Below are 23,597 nucleotides of genomic sequence, written 5' to 3'. Positions count from 1 at the left end.
TAGCAGGTGGTGGGGGACAAGATCAGCATGGTCTGAGCAGGGTCCAGTGGAATGGTGTGAATGCCTGGCCAGTCCAGGGGGGCTTCCCTGGGGGAGGCTCATGAGGAAAGGCCTATGCCATGCATAAGAGTTTGACTTTGTCCCCAAAGCGATGAGGAGCCAGTAAAGGCATCTACAGAAGAGTTGGAGTACTAGGGATTAGAACCCAGGGGCATTTAACCACTGGGTTGCTGTGTTGGCTGCATGGAGCCAGGTTGGGGTGGCTTGCGAGAGCCTGACAGGCAGCAGGTTAGACTGTGGGAACGGAGAGAAGCCCCAGGACAGCAGAAGAGCCTGAAGGGGGGTAGGAACGTGAGCCCAAAGTGAGGCATCGGGCCATGTTTCAGTGGGCATGAAGTCGGCCTACGCTGGGACATAGGCACAGACTCATAGCACTCATTTTCCTCAGAACTCTCTCTTGCTTGAAGCTGTATGGTGTCTTCATGTGCAAAGTGTCGTGAGCCTACAAGAGCCACTGGAAATGTAGTGCACTAGTGAATCCATGTTGCTTTGACATTGCTGTTTAGTATGAATTATTTACTTCCAAAAGCACCTGGAGAAGCAATTGCCTCATTGTTTAACGAGAACATTAGTTGTTATTGAAATCATGTGTGATTTTTTTCCACACCACCTGAATCCAAATGGTGGTGTGACAGTGGCTCACACTGATTAAAAAAGGTCATATCTTTTTCTTATTTCAAAAAAAGCCTGGGCTATGGGGTGGCTCAGTGTCCTCGAGCTGCCTGGAACCTGTGAGTTCCTGGGTTCTGTATGCAAAACTAAACAAAATCTCTAGATGAATTAAAGAGGAAAATGTCAATACATAAAAGCCAGCCCTGGGAGGACTTTCGTGATTTTGAAGTGGGAAGCCTAAACGTGACAGAGCCAGAAGCTATACATGGGTAGTAAACTTCACTACATGAAGTTTAGTGTGCACCTAATATACCTTGAGATGAGTGGAAATGAAAATAGTCTTCCAGAATCTGTGGAACACAGCTAAGGAAATGTTTAGAGGGCAATCCATATTTGTAAAAGCCTATATTTCAAAAAAGAATGTTATCAATCTAGGCTTAACCTCAGAGACTAGAAAGAGAAGAGCCAGTTAAGCCAGATGGAGGGAGAAAGTAATAAGGGTTATAGCAGAAACCAGTGAAGTAGGAAACAAAGACATACAGAGAGTATGTGCAAAGGAGCTGCACATGTCCCGTATGTGTCCCATCCCTGATCCCTACAGTGTTCAGTGCAGATAAGTGAACCATTTGAAATTGATTGTTTCTGGGTCATTTGCAGCCAGGCAGAACCCTGTAGCTGGTCCATGGACTTTTGGAGCAGAAAGACTAGGCTTCACAGTGGAGTGAGGGTTGCAGAAAATTGCCAAGTAAGGGGAGGCAGCCATGGGGTCAGGCAGACCCAGATCCACTGTGTGCTGTATCCCCAGCCATCCTGACATGCGGGCCGTGGTGGCGTGGCTCTTCAGGAACCTGCGCCTCCTGTGCCAGCAGATAGACACCTCCTGCCCATACCTGGACATCGCTAGGGCTGTGCTCTCTGGTATGTTCATAGTTCCTGAGAAAAGTACCTTGGGGGCGCTGGGGTTGTGGCTCAGTGGTAGAGTGCCTGACATACATGAGGCCGTGGGTTTGATCCTCAGCACCACATAAAAATAAAATAAAGATATAATGTCCAACTGAAAGTAAAAAGTAAATATTTTAAAAAAGTTCCCACTGCCAGTGGGAAGCTGAGCATCCGCCATGCCTGTGAGCGTGGGGCCCAGCAAGTTCCTGGTGTCCTGAATTTGCTTTTAGCCTCAGCAGTTGGAGGGGGTTGGCAGAGGCTGCATTTTCCATTAGTGGCCAGCTCTGTCTGCTCTGTGAGCCTTGGTTGCCTGCATTGCCTGGAATCCTCCCTTGCAAAAAGCTCCTTCCTGGTGGGATGAGCTGCATGTCCTGTATTTGCTGTGGGGGGACCATCCATGAGCCATCCCTTGAGATCTACTTCTTTGCATTAAGAGAAAAAGCCCTTAATATAAATTTGATGTATGCTAAGTACTTCCAAAATAGAGTGAGGGTAAGTCTGGCTTGGTGAGTGCGTGTATGTTGATAGGAATGGGGCTGGGTGGCCCTAGGGATCTGTGTGAGTCACAGCTGCTTGGAGACCATATGTGTGTAAATACTTTGGTTTGTGGTTTTCCAGATTTTGTGGAGCTGTTGGTTTCACAGGGATTTCAGGAAAACTCGGATCTGAGAAGAGTGGAGGAGACTGGAACAATGTCCCAGGTAGGAGGGACAGCAGAGCAGGGAGCTGCCCGACTCAGCCTCCTAGCAGCAGTGGGCTGGGGCCTGAGGAGCAGGCCCCACCAGGTCTTGGCTCCTTTTGGAACTCCTGGGCTAGTGGCTGCCATTTGTTCTGTGTCCACACTTGTAAGTTTTGCGTAAGGAAATCATTTTCTGCGAAGTGACCACTGAGGGTGACCTGAGTTTCCAGAGGTCTCCAGGGCAGGGGTCTTCACAGCAGCACAGGTCTATCCTAGCAGCACAGGAGGGGAGGGGGTGCAGCCAGAGCGGGGGCTGTGGGTCCCGGCCTAGACCTTGCGGGGACATGCCTGGGTGTCATGGTGGGCAGCATTGGGGGATTTCTAGGTTTGTGAAGGAATTTTGGAGGTGCTCTTTGTAGAGGTGACAGGTGTGTCTAATGCGAGTGCGTGACTGCCCAGACACTGCCGAGTGACATCCCTGTGCTCTGTTCTGACAGGTGGCTGCTGAGGTGCTGCAGAGCATGCTCTCATGTAAGTCAGTGGCCCCTGCAGCTGGGAACACTTGGCTGCTCAGGAGCCTTCCCAGCTTTCGGGCCTTGTCCTGGCAGTAGCTGGCCGGCGTGGTGCTGCAGAGCCCCGTTCAGTGTGGCTGCACAGTTAGCTCCAGGGCTGCACAGTGGTGCAGCTCACTGCAGCATCAGCAGCCTGCTTGTTGTGAGGATCTGGGGACCCAGTTCAGTGGCAGAGCACTTCTAGCTTGTGCCAGGCCCTGGATTCCATCCCCAGAACCACAAAAGAAAACAAAAAGCTGGCAGGCCTCGGTGTCCTCAGGGTAGGTAACTGGCTGGCTGGACCTTGTGCCATGGGATTTAAGGGCCTGCAGAGGCCTGAGACTCAGAAATTGACCCCTTTTCCCAGAGCACTTGAGGGTGGGTGCTGACAGACTGTTAGTGCCTGCTGAGTGCTGCTTCTGCCCTGTGTTGTCAGTGGCACTTGACACTTTGGCTGCCGGCCTTCAGGAGGAGTCCTCCGATCATAGGGTGGTGAGCTGCTGGTATGTGGGCAATTTGGGGAAGGGTCCATGCTCATAGGGAGGCCAGGGGCAGAAGCCTTTCAGTGGAGGCCTTCCCATGGTATTGAAACCCTTCTAGGGTAGCAACCCCTGGTCCAGGGCACCACTCTCTCCTTCATCTTCTGAGAGCCAGTAGGAAACACACCCCGTACTCGTGCTTCTGGAGTCCCTCAGGAAATGGGGCCTCCTGACGTGAGCTGAGCCCCATGGCTTCCTCCTCTCTTTGCTCTCAGACCCTACCACAGAGCTTCCCAGAACATGCTGCTGCTGTTGGTCCTCCCGTGTGGCCAGCCCCACACTGCTCTCTGGGTCCTGCTCAGATCTGCCGTTGTCAGGCTTGGTCAGGGTGGCCTTCTCTTTCCAGGGCTCTGTAGACTCACAGAGTTGAGCGTGGGAGGTGGGGGTAAGGATGTGCTTCAGTGCACAGTGGGTCAGGGCCTTGAGGGTGGAATCCCAAGAGGACAGGTAGAGGCCCCCATATTTCCAGGTCTTCTCAGTCTTTTTTTTTTTTAGAGAGAGAGAGAGAATTTTTTAATATTTATTGTTTAGTTTTTGGTGGACACAACATCTTTGTTTGTATGTGGTGCTGAGGATCGAACCCCGGGCCACATGCATGCCAGGCGAGCATGCTACCACTTGAGCCACATCCCTAGCCCTCTTCTCAGTCTTTTAATTGTTTTCCTCTTGATTTTTATCTCTTACAAGGGGCTTGATGTGCTGAATGACTCAGTGTTTCTGTTGCAGTGGTTAAAACACCATTTTGTTATTGAGTTACATGTGATGGTAGAGTGTACTTTGACATACTATGTGTACTCACATAAGAACACTGGGAGGTTATGTTCAATTCATCCTACTGTCTTTCCCATCCCCTTCCCTTCCCCTCACTCTCCTGTCCAATCCAGTGAACCTCCACCCCCTCCACCACCCCCATTGTGAGTCAGCATCTGCATATCAGAGAGAACATTCTGCCTTTAATTTTTGGGTTTGGCTTATTTCACTTAACATGATACATTCCATCCATTTCCTGGCAAATGCCATAATCTCATTCTTTATGGCTGAGTAATTCTATTGTGTATATGTGCCACATTTTCTTTATGCATTCATAAAGGGCACCTAGGTTGATGACATAGCTTAGCCATTGTGAATTGAGTTGCTATGAACATTGATGAGGCCATGTTGCTATAATATGCTGATGTTAAGTCCTTTTGGGTACAAAATTAGGAGTGCACCACGTTATTTGTGTGTGTGTATATGTGTGTGTGCGTATGTGTGTGTGTTAGTCTGCCCAAGTTGCCAGAGCAAAATATAGTGGACTGTGTGGCTTAGCAGACATTTTCTCACAGTTCTGGGTCTAAGCTGGAGTTTGAGGGCCAGCAGGTCTGGCTTCTTGTGAGGACACTCTCTGTGACCCTGTAATGAGGCCCTGTCTGTGCACCTCAGGTAGGCTCCCCACTGAGCTAGGCTGGCAGGTCCGGCCCAGACGGCCTGTTGGGCCAGATCTCTGAGACAAGCTTCCTGAGTCGGGTGGCTTGCTGTGCTGTTTCTTCTCATGTCTGTGTTTGGCTGTAGTACTTTAAGTTCAGACATTCTCTCATGGGAATGGCCAGGCTCCTGCTGGCCCGGCTGCAGTGTGCTCTGTGGAGAAGGCTGGCAGGGGTAGGACTTAACTGCTGGCCCCTTGGTTCTTGCCCCCTCGTTGCCATGGCTGTGGGTGCCTTACCCATGTTGGGGAGTCTTGCAGAGTGGCAGGCGGACCCCAGCCTAGGGACATCTGCCCCATGCTCCTTCCCTGTTCTCTCGGAGTCATTGGCTCTAACAAGAGCACAGCTGCCACAGCCACCGCACATGCCGGGTGCTATGCCCTGGTCTGCTCCTGGTGGCTGAGGCCTCCTGGCTGCCCATTTCTGCTCAGTTATGGCCCATCCTCCTTATCTGGTCTCGCCTCCAGCCTGCCTCTGCACTCTCGGCTCCTCACTGCTTCATTTCTGTCTTGATAAGACCATTTTCCTTGGATCCCACTCAAAGCCTAGAGCTGGCCAGGTGCAGTGGCCATACCTGTGATTGTAGGGACTCGGGAGGTTGAGGCAGGAGGATGCAAGTTCAAGACCAACCTGGGCAACTTAGATCCTGTCATAAAATGAAAAATAAAAAGGACTGGGGGGGGGTGTAGTCAGTGGTAGAGCACCCCTGGTTTCTATTCCTTGTATCAAAAGAAGAAAGAAAAAACAAAAACCCCTGCAGCTTCATGGCCTGACCAAGAAAGCGCTTTTAAGAATAAAGAAAGGAATGCCTGCGAGACCCACGGTGCGAGGACTGGGCCTGAAGGGGCAGCCTTTCCTCCTGAGAGTCTCCCTCTGCTGTGCTCAGGCTTGGTGTGTTCCAGGCTCTCCCGTGTGGTAGGGTTTCTGCGGATGCGCTGAAGAGGTTCCTCAGCCACACCCTGACCCAGGTTCTCACTCACAGCCCTGACTGAAAGGTGGGCCCAGCACCTTGGCCCCTGTGCACTCTGGGGCAGCTCCCTGGGCCCTGATGGATTCATGGCTCTGTCCTCTACAGGAACTTGGGCCCTGAGACCTGAGGGTGCAGCTTAATGCTCTGAGTAACCCTAATCCTAACCCTAACCCTAAACCCTAAACCCTAAACCCTAAACCCTAACCCTGAGCCACAACCCAGCCCTGAGAAAGTCTTATGAGAGAATTATGGAAACTGTAGGTCTAATAAGAAAATGAGATTTTGATGGAGAATAGGAATGTCAAGTCTAATGGCCAGGGAAAGACAGTAATATGGGACTGTTTACCATAATTCACTGTAACCAGTAGTTACAAACATCCATGGTGTATACCTTCACGATTGCACTGATTGCCTTCTGCTGTCTCTTCGGAGTCTACACAATTAAAATGCATATATATTTTAATATTTGTATTACTAGGCCTGGCAGTCTCAGTGCTGAAAAACTGTTAAATGATGATTTGAAGTTAAAACATTTGAACAAAAATTCTAAGACTAATATTTTTTTCCAATGCATTAATCAGAGAGGGGGAACTCTTCTTATAGGTGCATTATGGGTTTGCTTTGTAATTCTAAATAATATTCTAGGTGTCAGTTCTAGACAGATGTTGGTAAGACTTATTCCTATTTTGACTTAGCCCCAAAGCAACTATTGAGCCCCACATTACTTGTATTTGCTCTAGAATAGTCATTTTTAAGGGAATGATTAAAATAAACATGGGAGGAGAGATTTCAGAAATCTTATAAATATGTTTTCTCATTCAGGAATAGAAAATAATAGTTTCCCAAAGTTGGATTCCCCAGGGTCTTCCTCCCAGCTCTTTGGGCCCAAGGTGAACACAGACCCTTCCTCAGACTTCCAACATTATTGTCATGCCACCTTTTTGCTTCAGGTCCTTCCCACTGAGTCTAAAACTTAACCTCTTTCCAAAGCACCATGTTTGGGATGAGACAGTCAGGAATATGATAAAAATTCCCTAATTTCATATCTCTAGCAAAAGCTACTGAACTAATACTGTCTTATGAGACCATGCATTGAGTGCTTTAATCCTTCCCATTGCTCTGTGGAGGTGCTGATGCCCTACTATGTGTTGAGAAGATAGAAGCCAGGAGTGTTCAGTGACATGCCCTGGGCCCTGGTAAGAGCAGACATTTGAACTGTGTCTTCTTATTTCCAAGTCCAGGAGTCATGTGCCTTCTCTGGATCTTCATTCTTATCTATGGGATGGAAATGGCACCTACTCAAAGGTTGAAGGATTCAATTAATGTTTCAAGAGTCATGGATTCTGACTCATAATGGTGGCTCAGTTGGTGGGTGGTTATATTATTCCATTTCTCATGCCTCACAGAGACAGTTCGACCTACAAGAACTGTTCTTGGGTGCCATGCCTTAATCACATTCGTATACCCCACAGATGGCATAGTAAGTACTTGTTAGACAATTTGCATATTGTCAGATACTCGTCCACCATGGACTTGGAGGAAGGAGAGTCAGTGAACACAGATATTGTAGCATTTTTCACCCCCAAAGCTGAGTGTGATTTCGGTGTTGCTATATACTTTGCATGGTATAATAATATGTTCTTGATCAAAAAGTTTGACTAAGATGCATTAGAAATTACATCTTCAATGCACTAGAGGAGCTTATTGGTTACAAGAACCCTGCAGTAAATCTTTCTGTAATGTAAATATAATTCATTTGTTTTTATAAATTCAGAATGTTTTACATTCTTAAATCTGGCACATGTACTCATGAAAATGACACTGTTAAATATTATGGTTGTGAAATCCATAAATAAGAGATTTATTCCTAGTGCAGCCAGGTTCCAGTGACAGGGGATTTATGTACTGTGGGCCGATTACTATAACCACAGAAACCTCTAGATCTGCATTTTGTCATACTTGGCTTGCATGTAATTTCTTATTTAAAAAAATAAAGAGTGGAAACTCTGTACATAACAGCTCATTATTATGAAGAACAATTGCAAAGCTGAAGTGCTATTTTTAAAAAAAAAGCCTAATTATTTTATTTGTCCTACTGAGTTCTCAGTAAATGAATTATAAGTGGGTCTTTTTTCACTGATAAACTAATATTCCTGAAAAGGCTTGTCTCCTAAATCATAATCTAACCCTTATATAATGCATGCGGGGGATTTGCAGAATTATCCTAGCCTGCTTGGAAACTGGGATGCAATAAAACTGTCCCTGTAGTTCTCCATTAATTGCAGCAGAACTCATGCTGGCCTGAGCTGGCTCCACCACAACAGGGTGTTTCTGCTTCCAGACACAGCGGCTGGACAAGTCTCAGCATGCCACAAGCTCCTGACCTGGTGGGCTGCTCTTTCTGCCCTGTCCTCCTGGATTCTGCTGTGTCACCAGTCGGGCCCTCCCTGTGGCCTGAATCCTTCTGTCCTCATCTTCCACCCCACGCTGTCTCTCTCCAGTGCTGATGGCCCTACTGGGCCACTCACAGGCTGGACACTCAGTTCAGCAGGTTTGGGGAGATGGCACCTCTTTTGTCCTGTTCTCCCCCCTCACAGGCTCCTTCCCCACTTGGTGGCCCAGTTGGTCTGCCCATGTTCATCTTCCACTCCAGTGAACACTGATTTTCCTTGTAGGTGGCCCCATTGCCCAGCCTATTTGAGCAAGTTCATAGCTGTTGTACTTTCCCGCTGCCCTCCTTCCCCCACCAAAAAATGCTGCCTTCTCCCTTCCCATTATGAATCCTACTAGGCTGAGGTAGTCCCTCTGACACCCATCACTCAATGTCACACCTCAGCTCCCGTCTCTGAAGTTTTCTCCCCAAACTCAATGGCTGACCTCTTAGCAAGGAAGGTTCCCAAAAGTTGGACAGAGAAGCTGGGTTTCCATTTCCTCTCCATTTTCATTTCAGCTACACCTGAAGGGTTTGTAGCTCTTCACCTCTTCCTGCTTTTCCTCGGGTAGTTGTTTTATCTGCATGCACCTCTTCCTAGACATGCTGTAGCCCCCATTTCCCTTAGTTACTTTTGTAGGCATCAGCCTCTGTTCAGAAAGCAGACTGCCATGGTAGCCAGCAGCTATGGGGTCACCTGCTTCCCTTCCCAGTGAGTGCACGAGGCCAGGCTGTTTGAGAGGAGCATCAACAAATCAGCAGCTGACAGCAGCAGGCCAAGCTCAAATCAACTTTGCCCTGTTTGGGTGTCCAGGGCTTAGGGAGGTCAGTCAGTGCCTGGACCTGCCACAGACCAGGTCTGGATTCTGCTCGTGGTGGTGGTGGATGACTGTGCCTGGCCCTCTTCTCTCTGGTGGGGGTATACCTGGGGTCCTTTCGGTTGTAGCAGGGCTGCTCAGAGCCTTCACTACACAGAGTGCAGTGCCTGCCAGGCCTGTGGATGCAGATCCTTCTCTCCAGAGCTTTCTAGATCAGCTGTTCCCAGGCCACATTTTGGAGAATCTCATTTCTTCTCATATTTGCATTTTAAAATATAAATATGGCAAAACTGAAACTTTTCTACAAATAAAACATCAAGTAAAAGCTTCTCATTAGTATGTCCTGTCATGTTTTCATACAAAGATGTTAACAATGGTTTGTTGTAAACACTTGTGTGGAAGGAAGAGTCCTCATTCCAGGTGCCATCTGGTTCCCATGCACATAAGGTTTTCTGGACACATTTTCATGGTGAGCAACTCTGGGGAGACTGCCTTGCTTTCTTATTGTCTGCAGTGAGGAGACTGTTTATTCTCTTATATGCAGAAAAAAATTCCAGGTTCAAGAGAAATGGCTTCTTTCTCAAGGCCATTGAAAATATATTTTCATCCTATAAATTACAAATGAATGTTTCTCCCTGAATAGCTCAAGAAAATGAATATTATTTAGGGTAAAGGTTGAGCAGAAAAAAATTGAAATAATGAAACATAAAATGAAATCTTACAAATAATTCTAATGTCAATTTTTATGAACATAATGCACATCAAAACAGCTCATACTGATGAACCAGAGCTGGTCTGTTTGAAGTGAGGATAGCCAGTCCCTTGCTGCACTCCAAGATCCCAAAGTGACTATTCACATAGATGCCTGCTTAGGCCTCTGGCCTAGTGGTCACTTTAAAAAGTACAGGTTCAGTATGACCTGGTGGTGTCCACCTTTAATCCCAGTGACTGGGAGGCTGAGGCAAGAGGATTGGAAGTTTCAAGGCCAACCTCCACAGCTTGGTGAGACCCTCACAATTTATTGAGACCCTATCTCAAAAAAGGACTGGGGTTTTGCTCAGCAGTAGAGTGTCCTGGGTTCCATCTGTGCTAGAACCTGGTGGTGTCCACCTCTAATCCCAGTGACTGGGAGGCTGAGGCAAGAGGATTGGAAGTTTCAAGGCCAGCCTTCACAGCTTGGTGAGACCCTCACAATTTATTGAGACCCTATCTCAAAAAAGGACTGGGGTTTAGCTCAGCAGTAGAGTGTCCTGGGTTCCATCTGTGCTACCAAAAAAAAAAAAAAGCTCTGGTTCTAGGATATAATGACCAGCCAGAACCAACTAGAACGGTTAAAGTTTTTTTTTTTTTCATTCCAACCCATTTTATTTGGCCTCACGTCAGAATTTATAGGTTGGATTAATTTCCAAGTTCAAGGCAATAATACAGAGCACAGAACAAGACTTTTTACTTTATTTACTGGAGGATGTAAACCACCAGTTGATTGACATCCTTGGGTAGTCTCTACCAGTTTTCTCCTTGGTAACTGCCTGACTGGAGTCCATGCCTGTGCACAGTGTGAGGGAGCAGTCTCCAGCCACCTTCGTTGCAATCCTTACTCAAGTTTGAACTTGGGCTGAGAAGGTGGTGAGGCTGTGGTCCTCTGGCTCTTAATTAGAATCTGTACTTCATCAAACTGTCCTGACCCTGGTTATTTTTTTTTAAAGAGAGAGTGAGAGAGGAGAGAGAGAGAGAGAGAGAGAGAGAGAGAGAGAGAGAGAATTTTTTTAATATTTATTTTTTTAGTTCTCGGCGGACACAACATGTTTGTTGGTATGTGGTGCTGAGGATCGAACCCGGGCCGCACGCATGCCAGGCGAGCGCGCTACCGCTTGAGCCACATCCCCAGCCCTGACCCTGGTTATTGATGTGCAGGTAGAATTTGCCTCTACGTAACTTCAAGGCCACACCAGCTGTGCTCTGGCAAGTCTGCTGTGTCCACCGCACCCTCCGATGCCACCTCCCCTCTCCTCCCCTTGATGATGTTCTTATTCACACTTAACAGTTTGACTCACATGCCAGGAATGATGTCAGCCAAAATAAAAAAGGGCCCTTTTTTTTGTTTCATCACAAAGTATTGTTCCAGACAGTTACCCTAGAACCCAAATTATCATCTTTGGGAAAGGAGCAGAGGCCCCATCACTTGAAGTAAGGGGTAAAAGGGCAGAAATTCCCTTCTTTAATAATAATCAGGGAAATGTGAAAATTTTGTTCATTTAAAAAAGGTACATTAAAAAAGGTTAGTCTGACCATATGTTTCACATCTCTCAAAAATTTTTAAAGTAGTTTTGTAAATAAAAAAATAAGGGCTGGGGTGTGGCTTGGTGGTAAAGCTAGCATGCAGGAGACCTCAAGTTTCATCCCAGTACTGAAGAAGAAAGAGAAGGAAGAATACAATGGATTGCTAAGAAAATTCAAGTAATACCAAGAAGTAACAAATGAAAAGTAACATTCTCTGCTTCTCCGGCTACTACCCCAGGAGGACTCCCCAACATTAAACACTCCTGGCCTCCCGCTATGGGGTCCTCCTCCAGATGAGCCTGAAGCCCAAGCCTGTTGGATGCTGCTGTGGTACAGGTGATCTGCCCAAGGTGCCTTCCAGCTGAGCCCTTGCTACCCATGTCTGATCACCCAGGCTGTCCCCTTCATTTGTGCTGGACTCTCCTCTCACCCTGTGTGCCTGAAGTTTGCCTGCATCCTGTCTTGGATTTGGATGGTAGACCCTTTTGTTGTTGTTGTTTATGTGTAATTTCACTCTGTATTAGCCATTATATATTAATCCTCTACTGTGAACAATTATTCTTACAATTAAATGGAGTTAATCCTCAAATTGGTTATTTGACATTGTTTTTCCGGTCATTTCTCCATAGTTGTACTTCACTATCCAGCAAATTTCTGGAGAGGGATGTTTATAGTCTTGGGGCTTGGGGTTTGTATGGTTCATTAGCCTTTTTGGTTTTTGTTTGTTTGCATTTTTAAAACTGTGTCCTTTGTACTGGAATGATAATTTAGGTAGATATAAAATTCTGAGCTCACACTTGAGCATTGTAGTACTCGACTTTCATTTTTTTAAAATTTATTTTTTACTTATAGGTGGACACAAGGTCTTTATTTTACTTTATGTGGAGCTGAGGATCGAACCCAGTGCCGCCTCATGCATGCTACACGAGCGCTTTACCTCTGAGCCACAACCCCAGCTCTCCACTTTAGTTTATATATATATAATTTAAGTTGTTGATAGACCTTTGTTTATTTATTTATATGTGGTACTGAGGATCGAACCTAGTGCCTCACACTTGCTAGCCAAGTGCACTACCGCTGAGCCCCAGCCCCAGCCCTTTTTTTTTCAATTTAATTTTTTTAATTAGCTACACATGACATTACAATGATCTTGGCAATTCAAACATTTGAATCATTGGGGTATAATTTCTCATTTTTCTACATAGCAAGACATTATTAAAAGAAAGAAATCTTCACTTTTAATCCCTTCTTCCACAAACATCTCACCACACATTTTTGGATTCCTAGGTTATGTAGTCAGATATGTGAGGTAACTAAACTTATACTTAATACCTACCCTAGGATCTTGACTTCAATATTAACAGCATTTAACTGACTCAGCCTGGGATTCTCCAAGACTCCTAAATATTCTTTTAGATTTTCATTTCTTCCCAATTTATATAGAAACATATATTTCTTATTTAACATTTATTGAGCACTTCTGTATACTACATGCTACAAACTGGGGCAAGATTAGCAAATAAGCCAGAGTTTCTACCCCTGAGGGTTTTAATAGACTGTTGGATCTGAGAGGACAGATGAGAACAAATGAGTTAGTTATTTTATCCTGTGTTTGCTTTGGTAGGCAATTTTACATGTGAGTTTTAATTAATAAAAACATATTTGTAATTTTAAGTTCTGATTAAAAGTACTGGTAGCTCTTATTCATTTTTTCCTACTGCTGAAGGTCTATATAAAAATCTATATTTTAATTGGGTCCTGGAGACGGACTTTTAGTTTTAGGACTTTGTCAATGTTTTCCTGCCAATCTCTCCTATGAAGTAGGATTTGCTATGACTAGAAGCAGTGTTCTTGGGGAAGACCATTTCCCAATTCAGTTTTGAGTAAACTCCTAAGTACATTTGGGGCTGACATTCTCAGGCATATTTGGGCATTTCACATGGTCAGTGATCAGAGAAATATATATACACAATGGAAGTTAGGCTTAATTTTGGGAAGATGCCAATTCAAGAGTGCAATTCCATTCTGCTAATCAGTCAGGTTACACCCAGGTCTCCCTAAGGCTGACAATAGCTACTGCTGTTACTCCAGAACAGTTTCCCCCTTCCAGCTATATTGATATCTTGCCTACTTATCTTCACTATCAAACTCATTTTCCTTCTCCTTTACATCCTGTATCTGGGAAAAGCATTATCATGCCTCAAGGAATTGCTGATTCCTTGATCTACTTTTCCTCTTTCATCTAAGCAGTTACCAATCTCAGTGTCCAAGCCCATCTTTTATGTATTTCCACAGCTTCTGTCTGAGTTCTTCCCAGTTCAGGAAACAAATTCTGATTTCCATTTCCCCTGCCTCTATACATGTTGCTGTGTGTCTGGAATAGCTTTAAACCTGTAAATGTGAGAAATTTCCTCTTCTGCACCTGATTAAATTAATGTTTTTGTCCTCCAATTCTTACACTAGTTGTTAGTTTCTTCTTGGAAGCCTTCCCTGATCACCTGTGGGCTGATATTTGACTCACAGTCCCTCAGTTGTGAATCTACAACACTCTGCTTGTCATATTGGATCTTAATTCTCTTTACTTGTTTCTCTTTATCCTTCAAATCCTTGCACAGGAGCTGGCCCATGGTAAATATTTACTGGTTGATGGGTTGGTTGGGCTTGTTAATATCTCTTAGTCTTTTCTGGTCCCAATTTCTTTCCTTGGTTTTCAGTTCCTTTTTTTGTGTTTTGTTTTGAGCTCTGGCGGGAACAGAACTGTGCTTGTTTTATTTCTCCTTCATTTTAACTCCTGGCATGTTAACCCCCAGGATGGCCACCTGCTCACTTGAAGGAAGTGTGTCCACTGTGGTGTGGCTTGTCCACCAGCCTGGCTGTGTCCCCTTGAGAGCAGAGGCCCATCTTGGGGCAAGGAGACAAGAGTACACAGATCCCACCCATGCTCCCGCTTTCTGCCTCCTCCCTGCCCGGGGCTGTCTGGAGGACAGGTGGGACCCTGCTGCCCACTGACAGGCCTGCTCAGTCTGTGGGGAAGCCCCAGCCACTGATGCCTAACTGGAGCGTGGGGACCATGTTGGACAGTGTTCCCAAACCTTTTAGGTGTGGCCTCGATGTTAGCATCTGGACCATTGTAGACAATATATTGGGACAGAGTCTTTGGCTTGGTCAGAGCTCAGGTGGGAATTGAGAGTTGTGCAGGTACCCAAAGGCTGGCACCTTGCTTTTTATTTTCCTAATCTTCAGGTCAGAAGGTCTCCATACAGTGGACAAAAACCAAGTAAAGCAAACTAGTTCTGGTCACTTTGCTGGTATCCTGGAAGCTCTAGGCTTTAAAACACAACTAAAATCTGATCTCAGGGGAGCTGGAAGTTCCAGTGTGCGAGACAGAGGCTGGTGGTAGAGCTGATTTGATTTTCTCTGAACAGCAGGTCTGGGTAAGCACGTGAGGCTCTGAGTCTTAGAATTGTACCAGGTCGAGGAGGGCAGTGGGGGAGGTCCCCTGTGTTTCAGTTCCTGCAGATGCTCCCCATGCTGTCCTCCAGGAGTTGCTTCCCAGTTTGGACTGACGGACAGGGTGGACGTTCTCAGCTTGGCCCTCTGCCTCCCTGTGTGATCTCAGTAGCACCTCATTTAGGCTCTCAGCACAAGGATACTGCAGGTGACTTAGGCTTACAACCAACTTAAAGTGACTTGCCCAAGGTCACACAGCTGGTGATAAAAATCAACCTGTAAAGAGTTTGATAACCCCTTAGGGTTGACTCTACCCAACATCTCAGCCTGGTAGCAACAAGTGCAGGAGGCCCTCCAGGGCCCAGTGTGGTAGCACACACCTGTGATCTCAGCAACTCAGGAGGCTGAGGCAGGAGGATCACAAGTTCATGGCCAGCCTGGGCAACTCAGGATGTTAACCCCCAGGATGTCCACCAAAATAAAAATTGAAGATGCCTGGGGAAGTAGCTCAGTGGTGGAGCACCCCTGGGTTCAGTCCCTAGTAACACCACCACCAACAACAACAACAATGAAAGGGTCCTTTTGAATATTTTTGTTTTTATTGCCATTACTTTTCAGATATTCAGGTCCAAAGTTTATATTGCTGTTGGTGAGGAGAGGGATTCACACTTTTAGAAAACCTGTTGAAGAAGCTCTCTGAGACTGTAAGTGCCTTGATTTAACAAGTGTTGTCTTTTTGTCCAGGTGCACTTAGAACTACCTCCCAGCTCCTTCATGGTGCAGACCCAAGAAGACTTCGACCTGCTGAAATCCAGCAACATGAGAAGATACGAAGTCCTCCGGGAGATCCTCTTGGCCCTGGGTGTCAGCTGTGACCTGCGAGAAGTTCCTGCCTTAACGCCCCTGTACCTGCTGTTGGCTTTGGAGGTGAGCACCTCATACTCCGCTCTGTGGCTGTTCCCATTGGCTTTGGTGTTGATTTTTATCATGATTTTCCATTTCTGCGTTGACTTTGAGTTTAGGAACCCTCTTACTGATGTGCGGGTGTCTCTGACTTGTTTTGGTGTGCGTAGGTAAGGGAGGTGGAGAAGACTGGAATTCAGGAGGTGTCAGGTCTGCAAGTTATGACCCTTTTTAGGGGGAGGATCCCTGTTGTGTGTGTCGAGAGTGAACAGTGCCCCTCCACATCTGTGGGCTCTAAATCTGAGGGTGTAGCCAGCCAACTTCAAAAAACAGTGGAGAAATTAATTGTCTCTACTGAGCACGTGCAGGCTTCTCTCCTGTCCTCACTCCCTAGACAACACAGTGTGATACTACTCACACAGCACTCACATTGTGGGAGGTGTGCAGGTCATCTGGAGTTCATTTAGGGGATTCAGAGGATGTGCGTAGGTTAAATGCAAATACTCTGTCCTTTTCTATGAGGGACCTGGGCACCTGTGGACCTCAGTGTGCATTGGAAGGCAGTGCTGGGCCCAGTCCCCCATGGATCCCAAGGGATGGCTACATTTGGGAACCATAATTGTTTGGGATCAAAACGAGTTATTTTGTTCTGGGCCTTCCTCAGCGTATCTTTGGATGAGGAAGTCCCAGCTTCCCTGTGTTGTGCAGACGTCTGCCATCTTGTGGCAGAAGTGCTCTGGATCTCCATCCCTGTCACTTGTGTCTAGAAGGAAAATGCCCTGAGCTGGGGATGTGTTTGGGGATTCTCTGGCCTCGGGTCTGCATTTGCTCCCTGTTGTTGAAACCGGGTTTTGGGCAGGCCACCAAATTCTACAGGTGTGTGTTCCTGCTAATCCCCTCACGTGGCCCTGCCTGTCAGTTTCTTATTCCTAGTGACAATCTGATTATCTTGGGGGTGTCTCTTCATTGTCTCCCCTTAACAGGGGGATCTGAGTTTAGTGATGTGACCATGTAGCTTCAGAAAATACCCTGCTGCCCAGGTGACGTACACACCGGGTTCACCTGCCCTCCCTTGAGAAGAACAAAACATATCCTTCGCCCCAACAGAGGAGCTAGAGAGGGCACTGTCTTCCTGACCGCTCGGGTCCTTGGCAAGCTGAATTTACAGAGGGATGCCATCTGCTCCTTGGAGAAGACAGATGTCAAACCCGAGAGCTGCCTCGCAGGATTCCCTGAGGACAGAGTGAAATAATATCTGTGGAAGTTCTGTGTGAATTATTATTAAATAACAGCTTATTAAATAAGCTAATAATAAAATATAATAATAACAATTTATTTTAATAAAATATAATTATGTACTATATGATTATATATAATATAGATTATGATACAAAGAATTATTATTTAAATAACAGTGTAACAATGATTATTATAGGTTTTGGGGAGGTTGAATGAGTTAAAGTTTAGAATGTGTTTGACCAGTGCCTGGCACCTAGTCTAGAAAAACCAAAGGTAATGTGTTTAATTTTAAAAATTAATAGTACAGCAATGAGGGCTGGGGTTGTGGCTCAGTGAAGAGCACTTGTCTGCATATGTGAGGCCCTGGGTTCAGTTCTCAGTACTGCATATAAATAAATAAGGGTCCATTGACAACTAAAATAATATTTTTTAAAATGCAGCAAGGGATTGTTTCTTGTTTAAGAAACATGCTCTTGCTGTGTTTTCCTCACCCAGCTCTTGACAGCTTGCCCTGCTCCTGATGCATGCCTGGGGAGTTATGATGGGGCTTTTGTTTGTACCTTCGTCTCAGGAACTCAGAATTCCCCGTCTTTCATCTGTTTCATGCATTCAGATACTAGAAGGAAAAGCACCACTCTGTGGTACAGAAACACCACAATAAAGCCATCTGCAGCATTTCAGGTCCTGTAGATAAGCCCCTTGTAGGAGGGGCGGGGCCCTGTGGGTGAGGACTGCGGGTCCTGGGGGAGTGTGACGTCATGGTCTGGAGCTTCTCTCTCCTTTCCTGAGCTGGACTGGACTGGGAGGGAGTGCCTGTCTGCTCCGGGGCTCTCCCCATGTGGACCAGACTGGCCCTTGGTAGTGCTCCCTCACCTTTCCTGGGAACTCTGACCATGGTGGACTCGGGACTGGGACCTTGGCACTCTTGGACTGAGAACAGAGAAGAAAGAGTGGCCTGTGAGCAGACATTTGGAACACTGGTCTTTTTTGGTATATTCTTTTTTTTTAAGTTGTAGGTGGACACAATATCTTTATTTTATTTTTATGTGGTGCTGAGGATTAAACCCAGTGCCCCACGCATGCTAGGCGAGTGCTCTATCTTTGAGCCACAACCTCAGCCCATTCTGGTATATTCTTTAGGGTGGGCATAACGGAAATACCCAAGCTAAAACTTTGTGTTATGCGTCTACTTACCTTAAAACATATTTTTGTCCTTCCAGTTATTTAAACTGTCTGGGGCAGCAGGTGTGGGAGAAAATTTTCCCCTATTATTGATCAATTGGGGGAATATTGATTCACCCTTCATAAACTAGGCGAGGCTGGTTAAAGCAAGCGTTTGCTCTGTGGACACACAAATGCTCCCTACCAGCCCCACCTTACATACCAGCCTCAGAAATGTTGGGTCCTGTTTGGTCTTCTTGGGTGTCTCTGCTGTGGACTGCTTTTTAAAATTTTTTTTTTTTATTGTTGGTTGTTCAAAACATTACATAGTTCTTGACATATCATATTTCACACTTTGATTCAAATGGGTTATGAACTCCCATTTTTACCCCATATACAGATTGCAGAATCACATCAGTTACACTTCCATTGATTTACATATTGCCATACTAGTGTCTGTTGTATTCTACTGCCTTTCCTATCCTCTACTATCCCCCCTCCCCTCCCCTCCCCTCTTCTCTCTCTACCCCCTCTACTGTAATTCATTTCTCCCCCTTGTATTATTTTCCCCTTTCCCCTCACTTCCTCTTGTATGTAATTTTGTATAACCCTGAGGGTCTCCTTCCATTTCCATGCAATTTCCCTTCTCTCTCATTTTCCCTCCCACCTCTCATCCCTGTTTAATGTTAATCTTCTTCTCATGCTCTTTGTCCCTACTCTGTTCTTAGTTACTCTCCTTATATCAAAGAAGATATTTGGCATTTGTTTTTTAGGGATTGGCTGGCTTCACTTAGCATAATCTGCTCTAATGCCATCCATTTCCCTCCAAATTCTATGATTTTGTTATTTTTTAATGCAGAGTAATACTCCATTGTGTATAAATGCCACATATTTTTTATCCATTCATCTATTGAAGGGCATCTAGGTTGGTTCCACAGTCTTGCTATTGTGAATTGTGCTGCATGTCGGAGACCAGCTCCAACAGGGGGTCTCAGGAGACTAACGGATGGTGAGGAGTTGGCGAAAGAGGGGGTGGAGAAACAACACAGACACCAAAGTGAAGGTGTTGATCCCAATCTTTACTTGTGAAGTTGATCATATATACTTTTCATTTTGGCAGGCTTACAGTACTTTGTGGTTACAAAACAGGAATCATTATTCAAAGAAACAAAATATTACGTAGTTACAATTAGAATAGAAGAATGTATCTTGGCTTATGCATAAGCAAACATTTGTACTTTCAGTTCGAGTTTTGCTTTGAGCTGTTTCTGCTTAGTTAACTTTTAATAATAGTTACAAATGTCCCAAACTATTGGCCTATACCTTGACTATTCTTTCTTGACTTACTGACTGGAACCGGTGTCATGGTTACAGCAAGTGGTTGACTTGTTATTAATTTTAATCAAACAAGAGTAAGAGCACAAACCATTGTGTACAGGAACAAAAACAAGTTGCCCAGTACTAAGCACTAATCTATCTTCTTAACATTGATTTTTCTTCTCTAGATTTTAATTTAATTTCTCAAAAACTTCCTTGACAGGAATACAGGGAGTTTTTCATTAGACATTAACAATTTACGCTCCACAGCTGAATCATTGTATTTAGAGCCAACAGATCTATGCTTTAGAAGTAGTTGCATTAATTGGGAAAGTCATGTTTTTTCCTTCATACTTAATGGTCATATGAGAAATCACAACTATACTTATTAAAGGAATACAAAAACAAATCAGCCCATTCCCAGAAACATACTGCGCTCCTCCAGAGGATGGACACCTTGCGCCATCCACCTCAGTACGGCCTTGCCATTGCCTGAGTCATGGGAGGGGCGCAGCAGCTGCAATGAACATCAATGTAGCAGTTGGACTGCTTTTTTCTATTTGCTCATTTCTGGCTATACTCCTTGTGTGTGTGTGTGTGTGTACACATGTCTGCACACACTTGTACATATTTTTATTTTTGCTGTACTGGGATTGAACCCAGGGCCTCATGCATGCTAGGCAAGTGCTCTTCCCTTGAACTAAGCCCCAAGACTGTATCCATTCCTTAATATTTATCAACTCCTCTTAAAAGACCTTGAATCTACTAAGAAGGACATTGTCAGAAGTTTAATATTATTATTTTCCAATGAATTTGAAAATAGATAAACTGAGATGGCCTTTCTGGAGGTGGCCAGATGGTTGCTCTTGCTGTGGTTGTCCTGATGTCACTGAGGCTGAGACAGACACATCTGAGTACCTAGTCATCGTGCTGCTGGATTCATATTTACAGACACAGACCCAAGAGTTGGGAATACAAGTGGGTTGTTCTTTAGCTTTCTTTCCTGTGGCCTTAATAGATCACATTGACGCCTGTGGGATTACGTTACATAAAAGGACCTTGGCACTGCCAACTGCTGGAATCACCTGTCCTAGAACTTGGATGTCTCAGGGTTTTATTTCCTGCTTTCTGGAAAATACTCTGATGCTGTAAGCCAAGCTTCCACCACAAGGTGTCGCTGCTGAGCTAGGCTGCCTGCATATGGGCCCCTAGAACCACAAAGTAGTTCTTGAGAAATTTGTTTTTTTTTCCTCTTTATCAATGTCACCTAGTATAATTTAGAAGTTTTGCATTATTTTAGTGGCACTTTCTTTTAGGCCTGTAGAAATTATTTTAGTGTCATAGCTCATAATGACTTTGAGTTAGCATTTACCGTATACTAGGTCCTATTATAGTAAAGAATATGAAAACAAAATGCATGCATGAGTTACTTGAATAGTTTTACTGATCCCCAGCGAGTTGATACAGTTTGGTGCCCTAACCCTGCTCTTGATAGCGAGTGGCACAGAAGATCTATGAAGCCCCTGTGTGCTTCTATGTTACTGTGATTCAATGGAGAAGAATGGGAGAGTACCACACAGGAGAAGCCCACCTGGCGGACATTGACCCACGTGATAGGGGTGTGTTCTGAGGCTCTATGACACCCAGACCCCACAGTAAGTGTGAGACTCCTACTGGAACATTCCACCATGTAGTGCAGGCAAGGCTTTGCCGGGTGCGCCTCTGGGTGGCCAGCTGGGCTTCCCCTTTGACCAGAACCCCTCTTGTAATTTGTAATTCAGCCTCCCAGGGGCAGGGTCAAAATCTGGGCTTCAGCAGAGTTCTAGTATGTTAAACCATGAAGCCCACACCTCTGTCCACAGAATCAAGACTGGAAGGAAATGTAGTACACTCATGTCTATCTGTCTGTCTCTGTATTTCCCTGTCTACGTGTGTGTGTGTGTGTGTGTATGTGTGTGTGTCCATGTATATATGTGTGGAGTAAATTCTGATGGTGGGCTTGTGAGTGATTTTAATAGTCTTTTAAAACGTTCTGTTTTCCAAATTAGTACAATGGGTGGATGTTACTTTTTATAATGAGCAAACCAGTTATTAAAAACTAAAAAAACAAATTAGTGTATGTCATTGAACTTGGGAGTTGCCCCATATATGGATAAAACTTGAATGTTAAAAGGTCAAGTGTCTTGCGTAGATATTGATACTTAGTGGATATTTGGCATCTGTTTAGTTGTTTAAAAGGCTCAGCTTTGCTAGTAAATCACTCAACTCTGGTAAGTGGTGTGACCGATCAGGAGCTCTCTAGTTGGCGTGCGGTGCCTCAGGGAAGGTGCTTCTGGTGTTAGCTCCCAGTTTCAGTGCTAGCCCTGCTTGGCTGTCCCGTTTCTTGGGAGGGCTCTCTGGACATGACATGCTGCCTGCGGCTTTCTTTCTGCAGGATTGGGAGACTGAGGCTGTGCTGTTGATGTGGGTGTTGTGAAGTGACCTTGCGTGGCGGCCTCCATGTGGGTGGGGACTTTGCTGTGAGGAAGCGTGGTCATGTTTATGGGAAACACTGATTTTGTAGAAAAAACCACAATTCTTTGATGTGTCATAGGATGATTTTAATAGATTTATTTTGTATAAAATTTGATTTTATAGATAATACAATTCTTCCCCATTTTAGAATCTAGCTGTCTTGTTTCTGGTCTCTGGTTCCATTTCCAGTTAATCTCTGCCGGAGTCAGGACAAAGGGGAAGAGGTAGTTCTACCCAGCCAGAGGGGTTCCTGTGGCAAGGCCAAGCGACGGGGACCTGTGGGACCCTGAACCCTTGCATGGGGACAGAGCCAGACTCCCCCCCTCCACTCCTGCAGCGTCACTGGCCAGTCCCTTTCCCTCTCCCATTGAGGCTAGAGGATGCAGCAGAGGATGGGGAGAATGTGGGCAGTGGCGGCTGTGGCTCGGGGCCGTTTGTAGAGCTCCCTGAGCTTCCTGCTCAGCAACTGGGGAACACAGATTTTTTCCCCCTAAAATGGAAACTCTTGGAATTTCTTTTGGGCATTCATGGTGGCTAGGAACATAGGTGACCTGAGAAATGGAAGCCGGCAGGGGTCCTGTGAAGGTGTCCTGTTACTTCACCCTTGGGATCAAGATGTAACCGTAACAAGAAGTGACAGCTGAGTTTGTTATTGAAGTAACTGGGCAAAATCACCGTGGTGTGTATGTGTGTTGTTTTGGTGGTGTGGGATTGTGGAAGGGATAACACATGCTTAGGAACAAAAATGAGTTTCATTTTAACTCAACCCCAAATTATTTACTCTGAAACTCCCTCCCTTTAAAAAACAGGTATTGTTGGCAAGAATATTTTGATATTTATCAAAATAAAAAAACTTGAAAAACTCCTACTATAGCCCCTTCTACCCAAAGAGTTCCTTTAAAAAAATATCTTTTATTGTCAGGGCTTAGGTGTCCAACGTGTGTTTTGATCTACTCATCTGTAGTGAAGTGGCAATGACTTTGCTAATGGTGTCTTTGGGAAGAAGCTCAGACTAAGTCACATCACGCAGTCCTCACCCCTCCCCTTCTAATAGACCACTTTATTCAGCAAACATTTGAGTGCCTATCGAGTGTAAGCCCCTTGCCGTGGGGGCTTCTGTGAGAGCATATTTCTGATCTTCGCAGCACGCTCTGGAGCTACACAGGCACCCGGGCTCAGTATCAGAAATCCCTGACGGGTGGGTGAGGCTGAGCAGAGCTCCTCAGCCTTAGGAGTCGAGGTTTTGTTTATTTGTTTAATATTTGGCCGTGCTGGGGATCGAGCCCAGGTCCTTGCCCGTGTCAGGCAAAAGCTCTGCCACTGAGCTTCACCCTCAGCCCAGAGACTGGGTTTCAACACAGAAGAGCGTGGTGTAGTTTTCTAATGAATTAATTAGAATTCCCCTTTCAAATGAAGAATGAAAAACTTTTCCTGCAACTTTGACTTGAAGAATTTTGCCTGGAATCCTGCCTCTGCTGCCTTTAGCCCTCGTTCTGAACCTGGCCGGCACAGAGGCGGCCAGCACTGCTCTGCAGTGCACCTGATATGCTCCTTTTTTGGAGACACAAATAGGAGAGAAAAGCCAGAATCCCAGGTGCAGCCTGAATCGCTGCAGCCGTGGCTGCGGGGTGGCCGGGGGTGGCCGGCTGTTTTACTGTACCGCACCCG

At 45.5% G+C, this 23,597-nt stretch overlaps 1 protein-coding gene across 1 annotated transcript in view; it reads left to right on the top strand.

Moving 5' to 3' along the window:
* The window catches only part of LOC144252811 (Fanconi anemia group A protein-like), a 43,422-nt gene that overhangs the window by 3,738 nt on the left and 16,087 nt on the right, over window positions 1-23,597 (top strand). The window contains exons 6-9 of the mRNA XM_077794919.1: window positions 449-522; window positions 1,478-1,590; window positions 2,233-2,315; window positions 15,540-15,722. Coding sequence (XP_077651045.1) covers window positions 449-522; window positions 1,478-1,590; window positions 2,233-2,315; window positions 15,540-15,722 — 453 coding nt within the window. The remainder of the gene's footprint in view (window positions 1-448; window positions 523-1,477; window positions 1,591-2,232; window positions 2,316-15,539; window positions 15,723-23,597) is intronic.

This window comes from Urocitellus parryii, unplaced genomic scaffold (genome assembly GCF_045843805.1).
Source record: "Urocitellus parryii isolate mUroPar1 unplaced genomic scaffold, mUroPar1.hap1 Scaffold_60, whole genome shotgun sequence".
NCBI classification, from domain to species: Eukaryota; Metazoa; Chordata; class Mammalia; order Rodentia; family Sciuridae; genus Urocitellus; species Urocitellus parryii.
Note: the sequence above shows the minus strand (reverse complement) of the source record. Positions and strands in the feature narration are given on the sequence as shown.